Source organism: Tachyglossus aculeatus, chromosome 4 (assembly GCF_015852505.1).
Source record: "Tachyglossus aculeatus isolate mTacAcu1 chromosome 4, mTacAcu1.pri, whole genome shotgun sequence".
NCBI classification, from domain to species: domain Eukaryota; kingdom Metazoa; phylum Chordata; class Mammalia; order Monotremata; family Tachyglossidae; genus Tachyglossus; species Tachyglossus aculeatus.
Genome location: NC_052069.1, coordinates 3,244,439 through 3,267,111, shown reverse-complemented (window position 1 = coordinate 3,267,111; position 22,673 = coordinate 3,244,439). Strand labels below are relative to the sequence as shown.

At 50.0% G+C, this 22,673-nt stretch overlaps 1 protein-coding gene across 1 annotated transcript in view; it reads right to left on the bottom strand.

The window, feature by feature from the left end:
* DOK7 (docking protein 7) overlaps positions 1-15,886 on the bottom strand; it is a 70,038-nt gene extending 54,152 nt beyond the window's left edge. Inside the window, exons 1-2 of the mRNA XM_038745327.1 lie at positions 15,828-15,886; positions 14,620-14,665 (exon numbers count right to left, since the gene is read on the bottom strand). Of these exons, the coding sequence (XP_038601255.1) occupies positions 14,620-14,665; positions 15,828-15,881 (100 nt within the window). The 5' untranslated portion in view covers positions 15,882-15,886. The remainder of the gene's footprint in view (positions 1-14,619; positions 14,666-15,827) is intronic.
* Between the last annotated feature and the right edge of the window lie 6,787 nt (positions 15,887-22,673).

The window sequence follows — 22,673 nt, the reverse complement described above, 5'->3', positions numbered from 1 at the left end:
CCAGAGAAGGGAAGTGACTTGCCCAAGGTCACACAGCAGACAGGTGGCAGAGCTGGGACTAGAATCCAGGACCTTTGACTCCCAAGCCCGGGCTCTTGCCACTAGGCCATGCTGCTGGCCACCACAATAATAATGGTATGTGTCAAGCACTGTTCTAAGTGCTGAGGTAGAGACAAGCTCATCAGATTGGGCACAGTCCCTGTCCCACACGGGGCTCACAATCTTCATCCCCATTTTACAGATGAGGTAATCGAGAATAATAATAATAATGGAATTTGTTAAGCGCTTACTATGTGCCAAGCACTGTTCTAAGCACTAGGAGAGGATACAACGTGATTAGGTTGTCCCACGTATTCCTCAGATGAGGGAAGGCCTCAGTCTGGGAAGGCCTCCTGGAGGAGGTGAGCTCTCAGTAGGGCTTTGAAGGGAGGAAGAGAGCTAGCTTGGTGGATATGCAGAGGGAGGGCATTCCAGGCCTTTATTAAGTAAGCACTTAATAAGTGCCATCATTATTATTATTATTGTGACCTAGGTTCTAATTCCAGCTCCGCCACTTGCCTGCTGTGTGACCTTGGGCAAGTCACTTCACTTTTCTGTGCCTCAGTTCCCTCATCTGCAAAATGGGGATTCAATTGCTATTCTCCCTGCTACCTTCAGGACAACTCTACTTGGAGGTCTTGCAGTCACCTCAAACTTAACATGCCTTAAGTGGAGTTCCTTTTCTTCCCACCCAAACCCTGTCCTCGCTCTGACATTCCCATCACTGTAGACTCCATCCCCCTCATCTTACCTCCTTCCCTTCCCCACAGCACCTGTATATATGTATATATGTTTGTACATATTTATTACTCTATTTATTTATTTGTTTATTTTATTTGTGCATATCTATTCTATTTATTTTATTTTGTAAGTATGCTTGGTTTTCTTCTCTGTCTGCCCCGTTTAGCCTGTGAGCCCACTGTTGGGTAGTAGGGACTGTCTCTATGTGTTGCCAACTTGTACTTCCCAAGAGCTTAGTACAGTGCTCTGCACACAGTAAGCGCTCAATAAATACGATTGATTGATTGATCACCTTGTAACCACCCCAGCACTTAGAACAGTGCTTTGCACAGAGTAAGCGCTTAACAAATGCCATCATTATTGATTGATTGATTGATTGTAGACGGCACCACCTTCCTGTCTCACATGCCTGTAACCTTGGCATTATCCTTGCCTCCACTCTCTCATTCAAACCACACAATCAATCCATCACTAAATCCTATTGGGTCAAACGTCACTGTACCGCTTAAACTCTCCTCTCCATCGAAACGACTACTACACTGATCCAAGCATTTATCCTCTCCCGCCTTGATTACTAAATCAGCCTCCTTGCTGACCTCCCAGCCTCCTGCCTCTCCCCTCTCCAGTCCATACTTCACTCCCCTGCCTGGATCATTCATCTATAAAAAGGTCCAGTGTATGCTTCCCCACTCCTCAAGAACCTCCAGTGGTGGCCCATCCACTTCTTTCACATCAAACAGAAACTCCTCACCATTGGCTTTAAAACTGTCCATCCCCTCACCCCCCTTTTCTCCTTCTCCATCCCAGCTCACACAGCGTGGCTCAGTGGAAAGAGCACTGGCTTGGGAGTCAGAGGTCATGAGTTCAAATGCCGCCTCCCCCACATGTCTGCTGTGTGACCTTGGGCGAGTCACTTCACTTCTCTGGGCCTCAGTTCCCTCATCTGTAAAATGTGGATTAAGACTGTGAGCCCCACATGGGACAATCTCATCTCCTTGTATTCCCCCCCCCCCCCGCGCTTAGAACAGTGTTTTGCACATAGTAAGCGCTTAACAAATACCAATATTATTATTATAATTATTGTTATTATCAGAAACCAACCTTCTCACTGGGCCTCCATCTCACCTGTCTCACCACCCACCTCTGGCCCACATCCTGCCTCTAGCCTGGAACGCCATCCCTTTTCACAGCTGACTAACAATTACTTTCCCCACCTTCAAAGCCTTATTAAAGGCCCATCTCCTCCAGGAGGCCTTCCCTGACTAAGCCCTCCTTTCCTCCTCTCCCTCTCCCTTCTGCCTCTCCCTGATTTGCTTCATTTATTCACCACCACCGTTCCTCCCCACAGCACTTATGTCCACATCCGTAATTGATTTATTTATATTAATGCCTTTCTCCCCCTCTAGACTGTAAGCTCGTTGTGGGCAGGGAATGTGTCTGTTGGATTGTTGTGTTGTAACAATAATAATAATGATGACATTTGTTAAGTGCTTACTATGTGTGAAACACTATTCTAAGTGCTGGGTTGTTCTCTTTGCACATAGTAAGCGCTTAATAAATGCTATCATCATTATTATTATTATTAACACAGTGCTCTGTACATAGTAAGCACTCAATAAATAGGATCGATTGATAAATTGATCATCTCTCTTACTCAATCCACATATTCAGTCTGTCACCAAATCCTATCCATTCAACCCTCACAACATCACTAAAATCCCCCCCTTTCCTCTCCATTCAAACTGCTACTATGTAAATGCAAGCTCTTAATAATAATAATACTAATAATGGTATTTGTTAGGTGCTTACTATGTGCCAAGCCCTGTTCTAAGCATTTGGGTAGATACAAGGTAATGCAGTTGTCCCACGTGGGGCTCACCCTCTTAATCCCCATTTGACAGATGAGGTAACTGAGGCCCAGAGAAGTGAAGTGACTTGCCCAAAGTCACACAGCTGGCAAATAATAATAATAATAATAATGATAATAATAATAATGGTATTTGTTAAGTGCTTACTGTGTGTCAAGCACTGTTCTAAGCGCTGGGGTAGTTACAGGGTAATGAGGTTGTCTCACGTGGGGCTCACCCTCTTAATCCCCATTTGACAGACGAGGTAACTGAGGCCCAGAGAAGTGAAGTGACTTGCCCAAAGTCACACAGTTGGCAAGGGGCGGAGCCGGGATTAGAACCCACGACCTCTGACCCCCAAGCCCGGGCTCTTTCCACTAAGCCACGCTTATCGTCTTCCACCTTCATTATTGCGCCAGCCTCCTTGCTGTCCTCCCAGCCTCCTGTCTCTCCTCACTCCAGTCCACATTTCACTCTGCTGCCCGGATTTTTTTCTACAAAAATGTTCAGTCCGGGTTTCCTCCCTCCTCAAGAACCTCCAGTGATTCCCATCCACCTCCACCTCAAACAGAGACTCCTCGCCATCGGCTTTGAAGCCCTCAATCCCCTTGCCCCCTCCTATCTTACCCCGTTGCTCTTCTACTACAACCTGGCTGATACACTCTGCTCCTCTGAAGCCAGACTACTCATACTGCCTTGATCTCATATCTCCCCACTGACCTCTCGCCTACATACTGTCTCTCTCTGGCCCCTTCTAGACTGTGAGCCCGCCGTTGGGTAGGGACCGTCTCTATATGTTGGCAACTTGTACTTCCCAAGCGCCTAGTACAGTGCTCTGCACACAGTAAGCGCTCAATAAATACCATTGAATGAATGAATGGAACGCCCTCCCTCCTCATAGCCAACAGCCGATCACAATCCCCACCCTCAAAGCCTTACTGAAGGCACATCTCCCCAAAGAGGCCTTCCCTGACTAATAATAATAATAATAATAATGGCATTTGTTAAGCATTACTATGTGCAAAGCACTGTTCTAAGCGCTGGGGAGGATACAAGGTCAATCAATCAATCAATTGTATTTATTGAGCGCTTACTGTGTGCAGAGCACTGTACTAAGCGCTTGGGAAGTACAAGTTGGCAACATATTAGAGACAGTCCCTACCCAACAGTGGGCTCACAGTCTAAAAGGGGGAGACAGAGAACAAAACCAAACATACATACCAAACAAAACCAAGGTGATACAAGAGAAGCAGCGTGGCACAATGGAAAGAGCCCGGGCTTAGGAGTCAGAGGTCATGGGTTCAAATCCAGGCTCTGCCATTTGCCAGCTAAGTGACTTTGGGTAAGTCACTTAACTTCTCTGTGCCTTAGATACCTCATCTGCAAAATGGGGATTAAGACTGTGAGCCCCCCGTGGGATAACCTTATCACCTTGTATCCTCCCCAGCACTTAGAAGAGTGCTTTATGCCATTATTATTATTATCAGATTTTCCCACATGGGGCTCACAGTCTTCCTCCCCATTTTACAGATGAAGTAACTGAGGCACAGAGAAGTTAAGTGCCTTGCCCAAAGTCACACAGCTGACAATTGGCGGAGCCGGGATTTGAACCCATGACCTCTGACTCCCAAGTCCTTGCTTTTTCCATTGAATCTGCTGCCCTCCTTTCTCTTCTCCCACTCTTTCTGCGTCACCTGGACTTACTCCCTTTATTCATCCTCAGTCCCAGAGCACTTAACAACAATAATAATAATAATAATAATGGTATTTTATGAACATAACTGCGATTCATTCATGTTCACGTCTGTCTCCCCCTCTAGATTGTAAGCTCTTGGGCAGCAAAGGCGTATACCAACTCTGTTTTAGTGTACTCTCCCAACCCTTACAGTGTGCTCACAGTACAGTGCTCTGCACACAGTAAGTGCTCAATAAATATGATTGTTGGATTGATTGCTTTCCAGTAGTACCAAAGGTGTCTACCGGTATTCTTTTAGTGAACTCTTCCAAGAGCTGAGTGCATTTCCCTGCACCCAGTAAGCACTCAATAAAGACGACTGATTAATTAACGGATTGAAATTCTGCTGTATCGTACTCTAGTAAACGCTTAGTGCAGGACTCTGCACACAGTAAGCACTCAATAAATACCATTAATGGATTGATCGGTATTTGATAAGGGCTTCCTACATGCCAAGCGGTATTGAGGAAAAAAGATCTTTGGTTGGGGTAGAGAAGGGGTGGTTCCCCACCCAGGGAATGTGTCTGTTGTACTGTTATACTCTCACAATAATAATAATAATAATGGCATTTATTAAGCACTTACTATGTGCAAAACACTGTCCTAAGCGCTGGGGAGGTTCCAAGGTGATCAGGTTGTCCCACAGGGGGATCAAAGTCTTCATCCCCATTTTACAGATGAGGGAACTGAGGCCCAGATTAGTGACTTGCCCACAGTCACACAGCTGACGATTAGAGGAGCTGGGATTTGAACCCATGACCTCTGACTCCAAAGCTCATGCTCTTTCCACTGAGCCACGCTGCTTCTCCTGCTTCAAAAGTGCTTAGTATGCTGCTCTGCACACAGTAAGCGCTCAATAAAAATCCTTGACCAAGTGACTGACTGCTAAATACTGGAATGGATACCAAGGAATGAGACTGGACACAGTTCATTTTAGCTTTGGGTGAACGAGTCCTACTTTCACAAAATGGCGTTTTGTCAGCATCACGCCGTGTACTCCATGTTGGTATATGTGACATCGTGTGTGTCTCCGTGTCCCGTGTTTTTCAGTCCTCTGCGTGTCCACCCCAAGTGTCTCGGTGATTTCAAGACAGGAATAACCTCCCCCCGCCAAATGCTACTAGGGCACAGGGAAAAAAAAAAAAATCATGCATTTTCTGGGAAAATGTTTTAGTGAATGAGGATAGTCAGGAAGGGATCTTGAGTATGAAATACCAACTCCTGGGAAGGAATTCAGAACCACATTCAGGAAACCAATCAGCCGCATCGACAATATTCAACAGAAATAGTGATAATTTTCTCCCCGGCTATGACATCCTATCCTCCAGCAACAGCTGAAGCCCCACAGAATCATAAAGAACAAATCCACATTGCTCCCAGAGGAAATTTGGTCAATGGAGATTCCTGGGGACTTGGGAAGATCCATTCCATAGTGTGACATTGCTGGTTCACTCCGGACTTCATTCAGCACTTCTTCTGGGCCAAACGCTGTGCTCGGCACTGGGAATCCTTCAAATCCATCGGATCGGACACGGTCCCTGACCCCTGCAGCCTCAGAGGGGGCGGAGGAGGCAGGCATTTTTTGCCCATTTTAGTAACAAAGATAAAAGGCCCAGGCAGAGCTGGGAATAGAAGCCGGGATTGATGCCTGTCTACTTGTTTTGTTTTGTTTTGTTGTCTGTCTCCCCACTTCTAGACTGTGAGCCCACTGTTGGGTAGGGACTGCCTCTATATGTTGCCAGCTTGTACTTCCCAAGCGCTTAGTACAGTGCTCTGCACACAGTAAGCGCTCAATAAATATGATTGATTGATTGATTAATTCTAGACTGTGAGCCCGTTGTTGCATAGGGATTGTCCCTGTTGCCGAATTATACTTTTCAAGCACTTCGTACAGTGCTCTGCACACAGTAATCAGTAAATATGATCAAATGAATGAATAAATGAATGATTCCCACATCCCTTTCCCAAGGCCATGCTAAGCGCTTCGTACAGTGCTCTGCACATAGTAAGCGCTCAATAAATACGATTGATGATGATGGAGAGGAATTTTTTTTATAGTATTTGTTAAGTACTTACTATGTGACATGCACTGTACTAAGCTCTAGGGTAGCTACACAAGCTACTCAGTTTGGATAGAGTCCCTGTCCCACATGGGGCTCACAGTCTTAATCCCCATTTTGCAGATGAGGGAACTGAGGCCCAGAGAAGTGAAGTGATTTGCCCAAGGTCGCACAGCAGACAAGGGTAGGAGCCATTAGAATCCAGGTCCCTCTGACTCTCAGGGCTATGCTCTAATAATAATAATAACGATGGTATTCGTTAAGCACTTACTATGTGCCGAGCACTGATCTAAGCACTGGGGTCGGTACAAGGTTAACAGGTTGCCCCACGTGGGGCTCACAGTTTTAATCCCCATTTTACAGGTTAGGGAACTGAGGCCCAGAGAGGTGAAGTGACTTGCCCAAAGTCACACAGCTGACAAGTGGCGGAGCAGGGATTCGAACCCATGACCTCTGATTCCCAAGCCCATGCTCTTTCCACTGAGCCACGCTGCTTCTCACGTTCACTTAAAGGAAATCATTCATTTCCCAAGCCGATACTCACCCTGTCCAATATCAATTAACCAATTAATTGCATTTATTGAGTGCTTACTGTGTGCAGAACCCTGTACTAAGTGCTTGGGAGAGCACAAGATAACAGAGTTGGCAGACACATATTCCCTTTCTGTAAGGACATTATATCAAACTCTGAAACCACTCTGATTGCAGTGAGGAAGGATTTTAAGCCTGAGGGCTTATCATTATTATTGTTATTATCATTATTACTCAGTCAATTGTATTTATTGAGCTCTTACTGTGCCTCTTTTCCCTCATCTGTAAAATGGGGATTAAGGGTGTGAGCCGCATGTGGAACAGGGACCGTGTCCAACCTGATTCTTTTGTATCTACCCCAGCGCTTAGAACAGTGCCTGGCACAAATACCATTTTTAAAAAATGGGACTCAAAGTCTTAATCCCCATTTTACAGATGAGAGAACTGGGGCTTAGAGAAATGAAGTGACTTGCCCAAAGTGGCACAGCAGACAAGCGGCGGAGCCGGAATTAGAACCCAGGTCCTTTTGACTCCGAAGCTGTGTTCTCTCCACTAGACCCTGCCGCTTCTCACCGGGCCTCTCTGCTGTGTAATTTCCCGGCCCCCATGTTGGGTAGTGACCGTCTCTATATGTTGCCAACTTGTACTTCCCAAGCGCTTAGTACAGTGCTCTGCACACACTAAGCACTCAATAAATATGATTGAATGAATGAATATATGATTGGTGGCGAGAGCCTGGGCTTGGGAGTCGGAGGACGTGAGTTCTAATCCCGGCTCTACCACGTGTCTGCTGTGTGACCTTGGGCAAGCCAACTTGTACTTCCCAAGTGCTTAGTACAGTGCTCCTGCACACAGTAAGCGCTTAATAAATACATTGATTGATTGATTCATCTGGGCCTCAGTTCTCTCATGTGGAAAATGGGGATGAAGACTGCGAGCCCCACTTGGGACAGGGACTATATCCAACCTGCCTATCTTGTATCTCCCCAGCGCTTATAACAGTGCTTGACACATAGTAAGTGCTCATAGTAAGCCCCCTTTTTCCTCTCCTCCTCCCCATCCCCCCGCCCTACCTCCTTCCCCTCCCCACAGCACTTGTATGTGTATTTGTACAGATTTATTACCCTATTTATTTTTCTTGTACATATTTACTTTTCTATTTATTTCGTTAATGATGTGCATATAGCTTTAATTCTATTTGTTCTGACGATTTTGACGCCTGTCCACGTGTTTTGTTTTGTCGTCTGTCTCCCCCTTCTAGACTGTGAGCCCATTGTTGGGTAGGGACCATCCTTATATATTGCCAACTTGTACTTCCCAAGCGCTTAGTCCAGTGCTCTGGAAGCACTCAATAAATAGGATTGAATGAATGAATATATACCACCATTATTATTCTGATTTCTGGTGGTGGTCTCTGGGTGTCCGGGGCCAGTGCCCACCACCGGATTCACTGATTCACTTGTATTTATTGAGTGCTTACTGTGTGCAGAGCACTGGACTAAGCACTTAGCACTGGACTAAGCGCTTGCCGCCACTTGTGCCCAGCCACCGGACCCCTGGAGCCGCAGAGAGGATGGCAGCCGTGCCCACCCCGAGTGGGGCCAACAGGCCGTGCGGGCGTCCAGCTGTGATCACGGGCACGGGGCCCAAGCTGGGCCTGGAGGGGGCAACAGGACACCTGGCACGAGGAAACAGCTGCTGCCTCCGGTGGCCCCCACTACTGACCCGGAGCTCAGACAGCTGGGATCCCTCATTCATTCATTCAATCGTATTTATTGAGCGCTTACTGTGTGCAGAGCACTGTACTAAGCGCTTGGGAAGTACAAGTTGGCAACATATAGAGACGGTCCCTACCCAACAGCGGGCTCACAGTCTAGAAGACTGTGAAGACCCCTCCCCCTGCAACTACCACCCCCTCAACGGTGGGGCTTCATCAAGCAAAAACTTCTCACTCTCGGCTTCAAGGCTGTCCATCCCCTCGCCCCCTCCTACCTCACCTCCCTTCTCTCCATCTCCATCCCATCCCGCACCCTCCACTCCTCTAACCTCCTCACTGAGCCTCGTTCTCTCCTGTCCCGCCATCGACTCCCGGCCCACGTCCTTCCCCTGGCCCAGAATGCCCTCCCTCCACACATCCACCAAGCTAGCTCTCTTCCTCCCTTCAAAGCCCTACTGAGAGCTCACCTCCTCCAAGAGGTCTTCCCAGACTGAGTCCCCTTTTTCCTCTCCTCCTCCCCATCCCCCCCACCCTACCTCCTTCCCCTCCCCACAGCACCTGTATATATAGTTGTACAGATTTATTACTCTATTTATTACTTGTACCTATTTACTATTTATTTTGTTAATGATGGGCATCTAGCTTGAATTCTATTTGTTCTGACGATTTAGACATCTGTCCACGTGTTTTGTTTCGTTGTCTGTCTCCCCATTCTAGACTGTGAGCCTGTTGTTGGGTAGGGACCATCCCTATTTGTTGCCAACTTGTACTTCCCAAGCACTTAGTACAGTGCTGTGCACATAGTAAGTGCTCAATAAATACGACTGAATGAATGAAATGAATGAATGCCAGCCAAGGCCCCTGGCCCAGGGTCAGCAGGGCCCGTTTCCTCTCCTCAACATCCTCCCCAGTCCATTCTCTCACCACAGTATGAGGTGGTAGTACCCCATCTATCACTGGTGTTTACTGAGCAAAGCACACTGTACTGAACATTTGGGAGAGGCTACTAATAATAACAACAATTGTGGTATTTGTTAAGCGCTTACTATGTCCCAAGCACTGTTCTAAGCACTGGGGTAGATTCGAGGTCATCAGGTTGTCCCACGTGGGGCTCACAGTCTTAATCTTCATTTTACAGATGAGGGAACTGAGGCCCAGAGAAGTGAAGCGGCCTGCCCAAGGTCACACAGCAGACAAGTGGCAGAGCTGGAATTAGAACCCATGACCTCTGACTCCCAAACCTGGATTCTTACCACTAAGCCACGCTACTTCTACTACTAATAATAATTGTGGTATTTGTCAGGCGCTTACTATGTGCCAAGCACTGTTCCAAGCAAGTAGAGGTAGAGACAAGATCATTCATTCATTAATTCATTCAATTGTATTTATTGAGCACTTACTGTGTGCAAAGCACTGTACTAAGCGCTTGGGAAGAATATGATCCCTGTCCCTCATGGGGCTCACAGTCTTAATCCCCATTTTACAGATGGGGGAACTGAGGCAGAGAGAAGTTATATGACTTGCCCACACTACCACCATAACACCACAAATCCCACAGTAATAACTGTGGTATTTGTTAAGTGACTTTACAAATGCTAGTCATTCATTCATAGAAGAATGAATTAGAGAAGCAGCATGGTTCAGTGGAAAGAGCATGAGCTTTGGAGTCAGAGGGCGTGGGTTCAAATCCCAGCTCCGCCAGTTGTCAGCTGTGTGACTTTGGGCAAGTCACTTAACTTCTCTGTGCCTCAGTTCCCTCATCTGTAAAATGGGAATGAAGACTGTGAGCCCCACGTGGGACAACCTGATCACCCTGTATCCCGCCAGTGCTTAGAACAGTGCTTTGCACATAGTAAGTGCTTAACAAATACCATCATTATTATTATTATTCATATTTATTGAGCTCTTTCTGTGTGCAGAGCACTGCACTAAGCGCTTGGAAAGTACAATTTGGAAACAAATAGAGACAACCCCTACCCAACAGCAAATACCACAGTTATTATGATCATATTAAGCGTTTGGGCAAGGTCAATCAATGGTATTTACTGGGCGCTTGCTGTGTACAGAGCACCAAATGGGAGAGGACAACCAGTCAGTGGTATTTGAGCGCTTCCTATGTGCAGAGCACTGTCCTAAGCATTTGGGAGAGTACAACGGAGTTGGTGGACACATTGCCTTGCCCACGAAGAACTTACAGCCTGGATGATACATAGAACCTCTTGCTCTTGGAAAACCATGTTTTCGCTAGTGGATTGAGGTGTTCAGAGATGTCACTGCCCCTGACACTCTCTGACTTTAATCCCCCTTAATACTGAGTCGGCCTCCAGTAGCAGACTGCTTGAGAAGCAGCGTGGCTCAGTGAGAAGAGCCTGGGCTTTGGAGTCAGAGCTCATGGGTTCTAATCCCGGCCCCGCCACTTGTAGCTGTGTGACTTTGGGCAAGTCACTTCACTTCTCTGGGCCTCAGTTCCCTCATCTGTAAAATGGGGATTAAAAGTGTGAGCCCCAGGTGGGACAACTTGACTACCTTGTACCCCCCCCCACCAGCACTTAGAACAGTGCTTCGCACATAGTAAGTGCTTAACAAATACCATCATTATTATTTTAATTCTATTTGTTCTGACGATTTTGACACCTTTCTACATGTTTTGTTTTGTTGTCTGTCTCCCCCTTCTAGACTGTGAGCCTGTTGTTGGGTAGGGACCGTCTCTAGATGTTGCTGACTTGGACTTCCCAAGCACTTAGGACAGTGCTCTGCACACAGTAAGCGCTCAATAAATATGATTGAATGAATGAATTATTATTGACCCTGGCCTGCTCACTACGATTTCACTGTATTAAACAAGGTAAAGAGGCCCACCCACGAAGAGACCCAGAGTCCTTTGCGGCATGGTATTAATTAATTAATAATAATAATAATAATAATAATGATGGCATTTATTAAGCACTTACTACATGCAAAGCACTGTTCTAAGCTCTGGTGAGGCTACAAGGTGATCAGGTTGTCCAACGGGGGGCTGACAGTCTTAAACCCCATTTTTTACAGATGAGGTAACTGAGGCCCAGAGAAGTTACTTGACTTGCCAAAAGTCACATAGCTGACAATTAGCAGAGCTGGGACTTAAACCTATGACCTCTCACTCCAAAGCCCGGGCTCTTTCCACTGAGCCCTGCTGCTTCTCTATTACGGTATTTGTTAAGTGCTTACTTTGTGCCAAGCACTGTTCTAAGTAAATGTACATGCATCATTTAGTGAGCAATTTAGTGAGCACTTTCGGGGGATGGAGCCTGGGACGCTGGTCTTCAGAGTTGGGATTGTGAGGTCCTTTGAGGGCTGGGAGTCTTTGACTAGCTCTATTATAATGATAAGAATAATGATGGTATTTGTCTCCCCCTTCTAGACTGTGAGCCCACTGTTGGGTAGGACCGTCTCTATATGTTGCCGACTTGTACTTCCCAAGCACTTAGGACAGTGCTCTGCACACAGTAAGCGCTCAATAAATATGATTGAATGAATGAATTATTATTGACCCTGGCCTGCTCACTACGATTTCACTGTATTAAACACAGTAAAGAGGCCCACCCACGAAGAGACTCAGAGTCTTTTGCGGCATGGTATAGCACTCCAACCTGGTCAAGCTCTCCAGGAGGAAAGGGACTTTCGGAGGAGTGTGAAAGGGTGGCATGACCCCCACCTAAGGTTCACGGGTACCCTGGACCCCCACCTTGATTGGGAAAATGTCAATCAAGGGATGGCATTTATTGAGCGCTTATTCAGTGTGGCTCAGTGGAAAGAGCACAGGCTTGGGAGCCAGAGGTCATGGGTTCTAATTCCGACTCTGCCACTTGTCAGTAGTGTGGCTTTGGGCAAGCCACTTAACTTCTCTGGGCCTCAGTTCCCTCATCTGTAAAATGGGGATTAAGACTATGAGCTCCACATGGGACAACTTTACCACCTTGTAACCTCCCCAGCGCTTAGAACAGTGCATTGCACATAGTTAGCGCTTAATAAATGTCATTATCATTATTATTACTATTGTATTGGATGGAGCCTTGGACTTTGTTCTTCAGAGTTGGGATTGTGAGGTCCTTTGAGTGCTGGGAGTCTTTGACTAGCTCTATTTTTTTAAATGATATTTAATGATAAGAATAATGATGGCATTTGTTAAGTGCTTACTGTGTGCAAAGCACTGTTCTAAGCTCTGAGGAGGATAAGAGGTGATCAGGTTGTCCCACGTGGGGCTCACAGTCTTCATCCCCATTTTACAGCTGAGGGAACTGAGGCCCAGAGAAGTTAAGTGGCTTGCCCAAAATCACAGTGCTGACAAGTGGCGGAGCCAGGTTTAGAACCCATGACCTCTGGCTCCCAAGCCCGTGAGTCCACAGACAGGGACTGTGTCTAACCTGATTATCCCGTATCTACCCCAGCGCTTAGTGCAGTGCTCTGCACACAGTAAGTGCTCAATAAATATGATTGAATGAATGAATGGCATAGTGGATAGTGCAAGGGCCTGCAAGTCAGAAGGTCATGGGTTCTAATATCTTGCCAACTTGTACTTCCCAAGCGCTTAGGAAAGTGCTCTGCACACAGTAAGCGCTCGATAAATACGACTGAATGAATGAATGAATAATCCCACCTCCGCCACGTGTCCTTGGGCAAATCACTTCACTGGACTTCAGTCACCTCATTTGTAAAATGGGGATGGCGACTGTGAGCCCCAACATGGGACAGGGATCGTGTCCAACCCCATCTGCTTGTATCCACGCCAGCGCTTAGTTCAGTGTCTGGCACAGAGTAAGTGCTTAACAAATTCATTCATTCATTCAATCGTATTTATTGAGCGCTTACTGTGTGCAGAGCACTGTACTAAGTGCTTGGGAAGTACAAGTTGGCAACATATAGAGACGGTCCCTACCCAACAGTGGGCTCACAGTCTAGAAGGGGGAGACAAATACCATCATTATTCTTATCATTATAATAGAGCTAGTCAAAGACTCCCAGCCCTCAAAGGACCTCACAATCCCAACTCTGAAGAACAAAGTCCAAGGCTCCATCCCCCGAAAGTGCTCACTAAATTGCTCCCTAAATGACGCATGTACATTTACTTAGAAAGGTGCTTGGCTCAAAGTAGCACTTAACAAATACTATAATAGAGAAGCAGCATGGCTCAGTGGAAAGAGCCCGGGCTTTGGAGTCAGAGGTCATGGGTTCAAATCCCAGCTCTGCTAATTGTCAGCTGTGTGACTTTTGGCAAGTCATGTAACTTCTCTGGGCCTCAGTTACCTCATCTGTAAAAAATGGGGATTAAGACTGCGAGCCCCCCGTGGGACAACCTGATCACCGCGTAACCTCCCCAGCGCTTAAAACAGTGCTTTACACATAGTAAGTGCTTAATAAATGTCATTATTATTATTATTACTATTAATTGTTATTATTATTCACAAGGATTTCATCAAAGCGGGTAAGCCCTGCCTTCCTGGGTCCCCGGGGCCGGGAATGAAGCCCCTTCTGGCCTGTTCCAGTGTGGAAACCTCCTCTCCTCCCCAGGATAACTGGGGGAGAGGGTCTTCCAGGCCTGGGCCCGGGGTCTGGCAGTGGGCCCGCCGCCGCCCACGGTCTTTCTCAATTCCACTGGGTCACGTCCCACCCCGACTTCGATATCCTCTTTCTATTTTGGGCGGCTCCATGCCTTCCAACAGGCTCATCCGAGTAAAGAAAACAGGGAGGAGGAAAATCAGAGCTTGGGAAAAGTCGGCCTCCACTCCCACCCCAGGGACAAGCTGGGGGTTGGGGGAGAAGTCCCCTCCCCTTGGTGGGGGGACCCAAATACCCCCATTATCTTCTCCCTCTCGCCCCCCCCCCCCGCCCCCCCCAGCAAACAGGAGCAGAGACCAGTGGAGGGCGTGGACCCCACCAGGGTCCCAGGAGTCCCGGCCGCCCCTGGCTTACCTGCCACGGGGGACGGCTTACGGAGTAGCAGCCACCTAGTCTTCCACTGCGGGGGAGATGGGACCAAGGGGGAGTCAGAGACCGATGGCAGAGACCCCCCCATATACACACCTCCTCTCCTCCTCCCCCCACCCCCATCTGATCCTTCCACTGGGGTTGGGGGGGAGAAGCACCCCCCCACAGGGGTCAGTGCCGCCTGCAGACCCCCACCCCGGGGGGACACGAGAGCCGTGGGGGAGGGACAGGGGGACGGAGAGACAGGGGACAGAGGGACAGGGGGACAGAGGGACAGGGAGACAGGGGGACGGGGGGACAGGGAACAGAGGGACAGAGAGCCAGGGGGACAGAGGGACAGGGGGATGGGGGAACTGGGGATGGGGGACAGAGGGACGGGGACAGAGGGACAGAGGGGATGGGGACAGAGGGGAGGGGGACGGGGGACAGGGGGACTGGAGGACAGAGGGACAGAGGGGAGAGGGAACGGGGGACAGGGGGACTGGGGGACAGAGGGACAGAGGGGAGAGGGGACGGGGGACAGGGGGACAGGGAGACAGAGAGGAGGGGGGACAGAGGGACAGGGGGACGGGGGGACCGGGGGACAGAGGGACAGAGGGGACGGGGACAGAGGGACAGAGGGAGCGGGGGACAGGGGACATAGGGGACGGAGGACAGGAGGATGGGGGGACAGAGGGACAGAGGGGAGAGGGGACGGGGGACGAGGGGACAGAGAGGACGGGGGACAGAGAGACAGGGGAACGGGGGGGATGGGGGGACAGAGGGACAGAGGGGACGGGGACAGGGGGATAGAGGGATAGAGGACAGGTGGGAAACAGAGGGACGGGGCGGGGGGCAGAGAGGACGGGGGACAGGGAGACAGGGGAACAGAGGGACAGAGGGGACGGGGGACGGAGAGACAGGGGACAGGGGACGGGGGCAGGGAGACAGGGGACGGGGACGGGGGGACAGAGGGGACAGGAGGACAGGTGGGAGACAGGAACGGGGTTCAGGGGGATGGGGGACGGAGAGACAGGGGACAGGGGGACGAGGGACCGGGGCAGGGGGACAGGTGGGAGACAGAGGGACAGGGGGACGGGGGGACAGAGGGACAGGGGGATGGGGGACGGAGAGACAGGAGACAGGGGGACAAGGGACAGGGACAGACACAGGCCAGGGGGTCCCGGGAGAAGGAGCCCCCGGCTTGGCCGCACCTTTTTTCCATCTCTCAATTTAACCTGCCCCTCCACCACCACCGAATCCGTCATCTTCAGTCATGGTTCCGGACAGCTGGGCTCCCCCCACCCCCTCCCCCCAGCCTGCTGGATCCCCTCCCCCAGGCTGGATCCCCCCAGGCGACTCTCCCCTCTAGGCCCGACAGGCCAGGCCCGGGCTTGGGGCAGGGCTGGGCTTTGGGCTGGGCTGCCCGGCTCCCCGGGCTCCCGCTGGAAATAGCTTTATTAGGGGCTGGGGCGGAGAGAACCCACCCAGCCCGGGGTGGGGGGGGGAGGGGGAGGGGGAGGGGAGACAGGGGAGGAGGAGGGAGGAGGAGGCAGGGAAGGGGGCAGGAAAGAGAGGAGGGACAGGGAAGAAAGAGGGGAGGCAGGAGGGTGGGGAGACAGGAGGGGAGGCTGGAGAGGTAGGAAGGAGGGAAGAGAGAAAGGGAGGGGGAAAAGAGAAGAGGGAAGGGAGGAGGGGGAGGGAAGGAAGACAGGAGGAGAGGCAGGGGGAGGGAAGACAGGAAGGGAGGGAGGAGAAAGGGAGGGAAGAGAGGAGGGAAGAGGGAGGGAGGAGAGCAAAGAGGGGAGGGAGGAGAAAGGGAGGGAAGAGATGAGGGAAGAGGGAGGGAAAAGAGCAGAGGAGGAGGGAGGGAAAAGAGGAGGGGAGGGAGGGAGGAAGGGAAGACAGTGAGAGGAGGGAAGAAGGAGGGAAGAGAGAAAGGGAGGGGGAAAGAGAAGAGGGGAGGGAGGGAAGAGAGGAGGGGAGAGAGGAGGGGAGGAAAAGGGGAGGGAGGGAAGACAGCAGGGAAGGGAGGAGAGAGGGAAGAGAGGAGGAGAGGGTGGAGAGGGAGGGAAGAGAGGAGGAAAGAGAGGGGGAGGGAGGGGCCTCTGTTGTCCTCATCCTTCCCTCACCCCCAACGATCTGGCCTCCTACTTCATTAATAAAATTAAATCCATCAGGTCTGAGCTCCCCAAAGTTACTCCCCTCACTTCTCCAACCCCCCGGCTCTCAACCCTCTCCGCTACTCTCCCATCCTTCCCAGCAGTATTCTCAGAGGAGTTCTCCTCCCTCCTCTCAAGTGCTACTCCGGCCACCTGTGCTTCTGACCTCATTCCCTCTCATCTTATAAAATCTCTCGCTTCGTCCCTTCTCCCCTTCTTAACTTCCATCTTCAACCGCTCAATCTCCACTGGTTCCTTCCCCTCTGCCTTCAACATGCCCACGTCTCTCCCATCCTAAAAAAAAACCCTCTCGACCCCCACCTCACTTTCTAGTTATCACCCCATCTCCCTCCTACCATTCCTTTCCAAACTCCTTGAACGAGTCGTCTACACGCGCTGCCTCGAATTCCTCAACGCCAACTCTCTCCTCGACCCCCTCCAATCTGGCTTCCGTCCCCTACACGCCACCGAAACTGCCCTCTCAAAGGTCACCGATGACCTCCTGCTTGCCAAATCCAACGGCTTCTACTCTAACCTAATCCTTCTCGACCTCTCAGCTGCCTTCGACACTGTGGCCCACCCCCTTCTCCTCAACACGCTCTCCAACCTTGGCTTCACAGACTCTGTCCTCTCCCGGTTCTCCTCTTATCTCTCTGGCCGTTCATTCTCAGTCACTTTCGAGGGCTCCTCCTCCCCCTCCTATCCCTTTACTGTAGGGGTTGTTCAAGGGTCAGTTCTCGGTCCACTTCTGTTCTCTACCTACACTCACTCCCTTGGTGAACTCATTCGCTCCCACGACTTCAACTATCATCTCTACGCTGATGACACCCAAATCTACATCTCTTGCCCTACTCTCTCTCCCTCCCTCCAGGCGCGTATCTCCTCTTGCCTTCCGGACATTTCCATCTGGATGTCTGCCCGCCATCGAAAATTCAACATGTCCAAGACTGAACTCCTTATCTTCCCTCCCAAACCCTGCCCTCTCCCTGACTTTCCCATCACTGTTGACGGCACTACCATCCTTCCCGTCTCACAAGCCCTCAACCTTGGTGTCATCCTCGACTCCGCTCTCTCGTTCACTCCTCCCATCAAATCCGTCACCAAATCCTGCCGGTCTCACCTCTGCAACATTGCCAAGATCCGCCCTTTCCTCTTCAACCAAACTGCTACCCTACTCGTTCAATCTCTCATCCTATCCCCACTGGATTACTGCATCAGCCGCCTCTCCGATCTCCCATCCTCCTGTGTCTCCCCACTTCAATCCATACTTCACGCCACTGTCCGGATTGTCTTTGTGCAGAAACGCTCTGGGCATATCACTCCCCTCCTCAAAAATCTCCAGTGGCTACCAATCAATCTGCGCATCAGGCAGAAACTCCTCACCCTGGGCTTCAAGGCCGTCCATCCCCTCGCCCCCTCCTACCTCACCTCCCTTCTCTCCTTCTCCAGCCCAGCCCGCACCCTCCGCTCCTCCGCCGCTAATCTCCTCACCGTTAGGCCTCGTTCTCGCCTGTCCCGCCATCGACCCCCGGCCCACGTCCTCCCCCGGGCCTGGAATGCCCCCAATCCCTCTGCCCATCCGCCAAGCTAGCTCTCTTCCTCCCTTCAAAGCCCTACTGAGAGCTCACCTGCTCCAGGAGGCCTTCCCACACTGAGCCCCCCTCCTTCCTCTCCCCCTCCTCCCCCCTCCCCCCCCGCCTTGCCTCCTTCCCCTCCCCACAGCACCTGTATATATGTATATATGTTTGTATATATTTATGACTCTATTTATTCAATTTACTTGTACATATCTATTCTATTTATTTCATTTAATTTATATGTTTTGTTTTGTTGTCTGTCTCCCCCTTCTAGACTGTGAGCCCGTTGTTGGGTAGGGACCGTCTCTATATGTTGCAAACTTGTACTTCCCAAGCGTTTAGTACAGTGCTCTGCACACAGTAAGTGCTCAATAAATACGATTGAATGAATGAATGAAAGGAGGGAAGGGAGGAGGAAGGGAAGAGAGGAGGGGAGGGAGGAAAAGGGGAGAAGGGGAGGGGGAAGACAGTGGAAGGAGAGAGGAGGGAGGGAAGAGAGGAAGAGAGGGAGGAGGAAGGGAGGGAAGAGAGGAGGGAAGAGGGAGGAAGGAGAGCAAAGAGGGGAGGGGAGGAGGAGGGAGGGAAGAGATGGAAGGGAGGGAGGGAGGAGGGAGGGAAGAGGGAGAGGAGGGTGGAGTGGAAGGAAAGAGAGGAGGGGAGGGAGGGTGGAGAGGGAGGAAAGAGAGGAGGGGAGGGAGGGAGGGAAGAGAGGAGGGACGAGGGAGGAAAGCAAAGATGGAAGGAGAGGGAGATGGAGGGGAGGAGGGAAGGAGGGAGGGAAAGAGGGAGAAAGGGAGGAGCGGAGGGAAGAGAGGGAGGAGGGGAGGGAAGAGAGGGAGGAGGGGAGGGAAGAGAGGGAGGAGGGGAGGGAAGAGAGGGAGGAGGGAAGGAAACGAGGACTGGGGAGGGAGGGGAGGGAAGGTGGAGGAAACCTGAGAGAGGAGGACGAGGAGAAGGAGGGAAGAGAAGAGGGAAGGGAGAAGGAAGGGAAGGGAGGAGGAGAGAGGGATGCAGGGGGAGGGGGAAGAGAAGGGAAAGGAATGACACGATCTAGCGGAAAGAGCAGTAGCCTGACAGTCAGGGGACCTGGGTTCCGATTCCAACTTGGCCACCTGCCTCCTGAGTGACCTTGGGCAAATCACTTCATTTCTCTGTGCCTTGATTTTCTCATCTGCAAAATGGGGAGCCTCATGTGGGTCAGGGACTGGGTCTGACCTGATCATTTCAGCACCTAGAACAGTGCTCGGCAGTCAATAAGTCAGTCGATCGGTGATATTTATTGAGCACATACTGGTTGCAGAGCATTGAACTAAGTGCTTGGGAAAGCACGATAGTGTTGGTGGACATGATCCCTGCCCACAAGGGGCTGGCAGTCAGCTTAAAGAGAACTGTTAAGCACCGTACTGTGTACTTGGAATATTCCAGGGGAAGCTAAAGATGGACAGATGAAAATTATTTACACATTAGGCACTCAGTGAGAAGCAGTATTGCCTAGTGGAAAGCTCCCGGGCCTGGAAGTCAAAAGGACCTGGATTCTAATCTTGGCTCTGCCACTTGTCTGCTGTGGGAACTTGGGCAAGTCACAAACTTTTCTGTGCCTCAGTTACCTCATCTGTAAAATGGGGATTAAGACTGTGAGCTCCAAGTGAGATGTGGACTGCGTCCAACCTCATTAGCTTGTATCTACCCCAGCACTTAACCAATATCACAAAAGAAGTCAACATGTTCTTAAAATCCTACTCCATCTTAATCCTCCTCGATCTCTCAGCTGTTTTTGACACTGTTGGCCATCCCCTTCTCCTGGAAATGTTATCCAACCTTGGCTTCACTGACTCTGCCCTCTCTTCGTTCTCCTCTTATCTCCCTGGCTGCTTCTTCTCAGCCTCTTTTGCAGACTCCTCCTCTGCCTCCCACCCCCTAACTGTGGGGATCCCTCAAGGTTCAGTTCTGCATTCCCATCTATTCTCCATCTCCACTCATTCCCTTCAACGCATTCGCTCCCACGGCTACAACTCCCACCTCTATGCAGATGATTCCCAAATCTCCATCTCCAGCCCTGATCTCTGTCCTTCTCTCCAGGCTCACATCTCCTCCTGCCTTCAAGACATCTATACTTGGATGTCCTCCCATCACCTCAAACTTAACATGTCCAAAACAGAGCTCCTTATCTTCCCACCCAAACCCCATCCTCCCCTTGACTTTCCTGTCACTGAAAACAGCACCATCCTGTCTCATAACACGGAACATTGGCCTATCCATGACTCGTCTTTCTCATTCCACACACGTTCAATTCGCCACCAAATCCTCTCATCCTATCCCGTCTGGACTACTGCATCAGCCTCCTCTCTGATCTCCCATCCTCGTGTCTCTCCCCACTTCAATCCATACTTCATGCTACTGCCTGGATTGTCTTTGTCCAGAAACGCTCTGGGCATGTTACTCCCCTCCTCAAAAATCTCCAGTGGCTACCTGCGCATCAGGCAGAAACTCCATCACCTTGCCCCCTCCTACCTCACCTCTCTTCTCTCCCTCTACAGCCCAGCCCGAACCCTCCACTCCTCTGCCGCTAATCTCCTCACCAGGCCTCGTTCTTGCCTGTCCCGCCGTCCACCCCTGGTCCACGTCATCCCCCTGGCCTGGAATGCCCTCCCTCCCAACATCCGCCAAGCTAGCTCTCTTCCTCCCTTCAAGGCCCTACCTCTTTCCCCTCCCCCTCATCCCCCTCTCCATCCCCCCGTCTTACCTCCTTCCCTTCCCCACAGCACCTGTATTTATGTATATATGTTTGTACATATTTATTACTCTATTTATTTATTTTACTTGTACATATCTATTCTATTTATTTTATTTTGTTTATATGCTTTGTTTTGTTCTCTGTCTCCCCTTTCTAGACTGTGAGCCCACTGTTGGGTAGGGACTGTCTCTATATGTTGCCAACTTGTACTTCCCAAGCGCTTACTACAGTGCTCTGCACACAGTAAGTGCTCAATAAATACGATTGATTGATTGATTGATTGACAGTCTCACCTTCACAATTTCGTTAAAATCTGCCCCTTCCTCTCTACTCAAACTGCTGCCACGTTAATACAATCACTAATCCTACCCCACCTAGATTACTGCATCAGCCTCCTTGCTTACCTCCCAACCTCCTCCCCACTCCAGTCCATACTTCACTCCACTGCCCTGATCATCTTTCTACAGAAAGGTTCAGAACATATCACCCCGCCCTCCTCCAAAATCTCCAATGGTTGTCCATCCACCTCCATATCAAACGAAAACTCCTCACCTTTGGTTTTAAAGCTGTCCATCACCTCGCCCTCTCCTACCTCACCTCCCTTCTCTCCTTCTCCATCCCAGCCCACACCTTCCGCTCCTCTGGGGCTGCTAACCTCCTCACTGGGCCTCCATCTCTCCTGTCTCACCACCAACCCCTGGCCCAGGTCCTGCCTCTGGCCTGGAATGCCTTCCCTCCTCAAATCCCACAGACAATGACTCTCCCCACCTTCAAAGCCTTACTGAAGGTCCGTGTCTTCCCAGAGGCCTTCCCAAACTAAGCCCCACTTTTCCTCCTCTCCCACTCCCCTCTGCATCACCTTTACTCACTCCCTTTGCTCTTCCTCCCCTCCCCGCTCCACAGCACTTACATATATATCTGTCATTTTATTTATTTATATAGAAGCAGCATGGCTCAGTGGAAAGAGCATGGGCTTTGGAGTCAGAGATCATGGGCTCTGCCAATTGTCAGCTGTGTGACTTTGGGCAAGTCACTTAACTTCTCTGGGCCTCATCTGTAAAATGGGAATGAAGACTGTGAGCCCCCCGTGGGACAACCTAATCACCTTGCATCCCCCCAGGTCTTAGAACAGTGCTTTGCACATAGTAAGCACTTAACAAATACTATCATTATTATTATTATTATTGATGTCTGTTTATTTGTACCAATGTCTGTCTCCTTGCCCCTAGACTGTTAGCTCGTTGTGGGAAGGGATTGTCTCTCTTTATTACTTTATTGTACTTTCCCAAGCACTTAGTGCAGTGCTCGGCACACCGTAAGCACTTAATAAATACGATTGGGTGAATGAATTAAACATATTTTAGAAAAAAATTCCATTCAAGCTTAACTTTCTGCCTGATTGCCATGATTCATAGAACATTTGGCAATGCTGTTGGGGACACCAATTTTCAGGGTATCTCTAGGGGCTTTGAGACTCTCTCCAAGTGAACCCAGAGTGATCTTTAAGTGCTAGCCGGATAATCTGCAGAGAATACCCTCTAAGGCTTCAGTCACTAGCAGAAGCAGCATGGACTAATAATAATAATA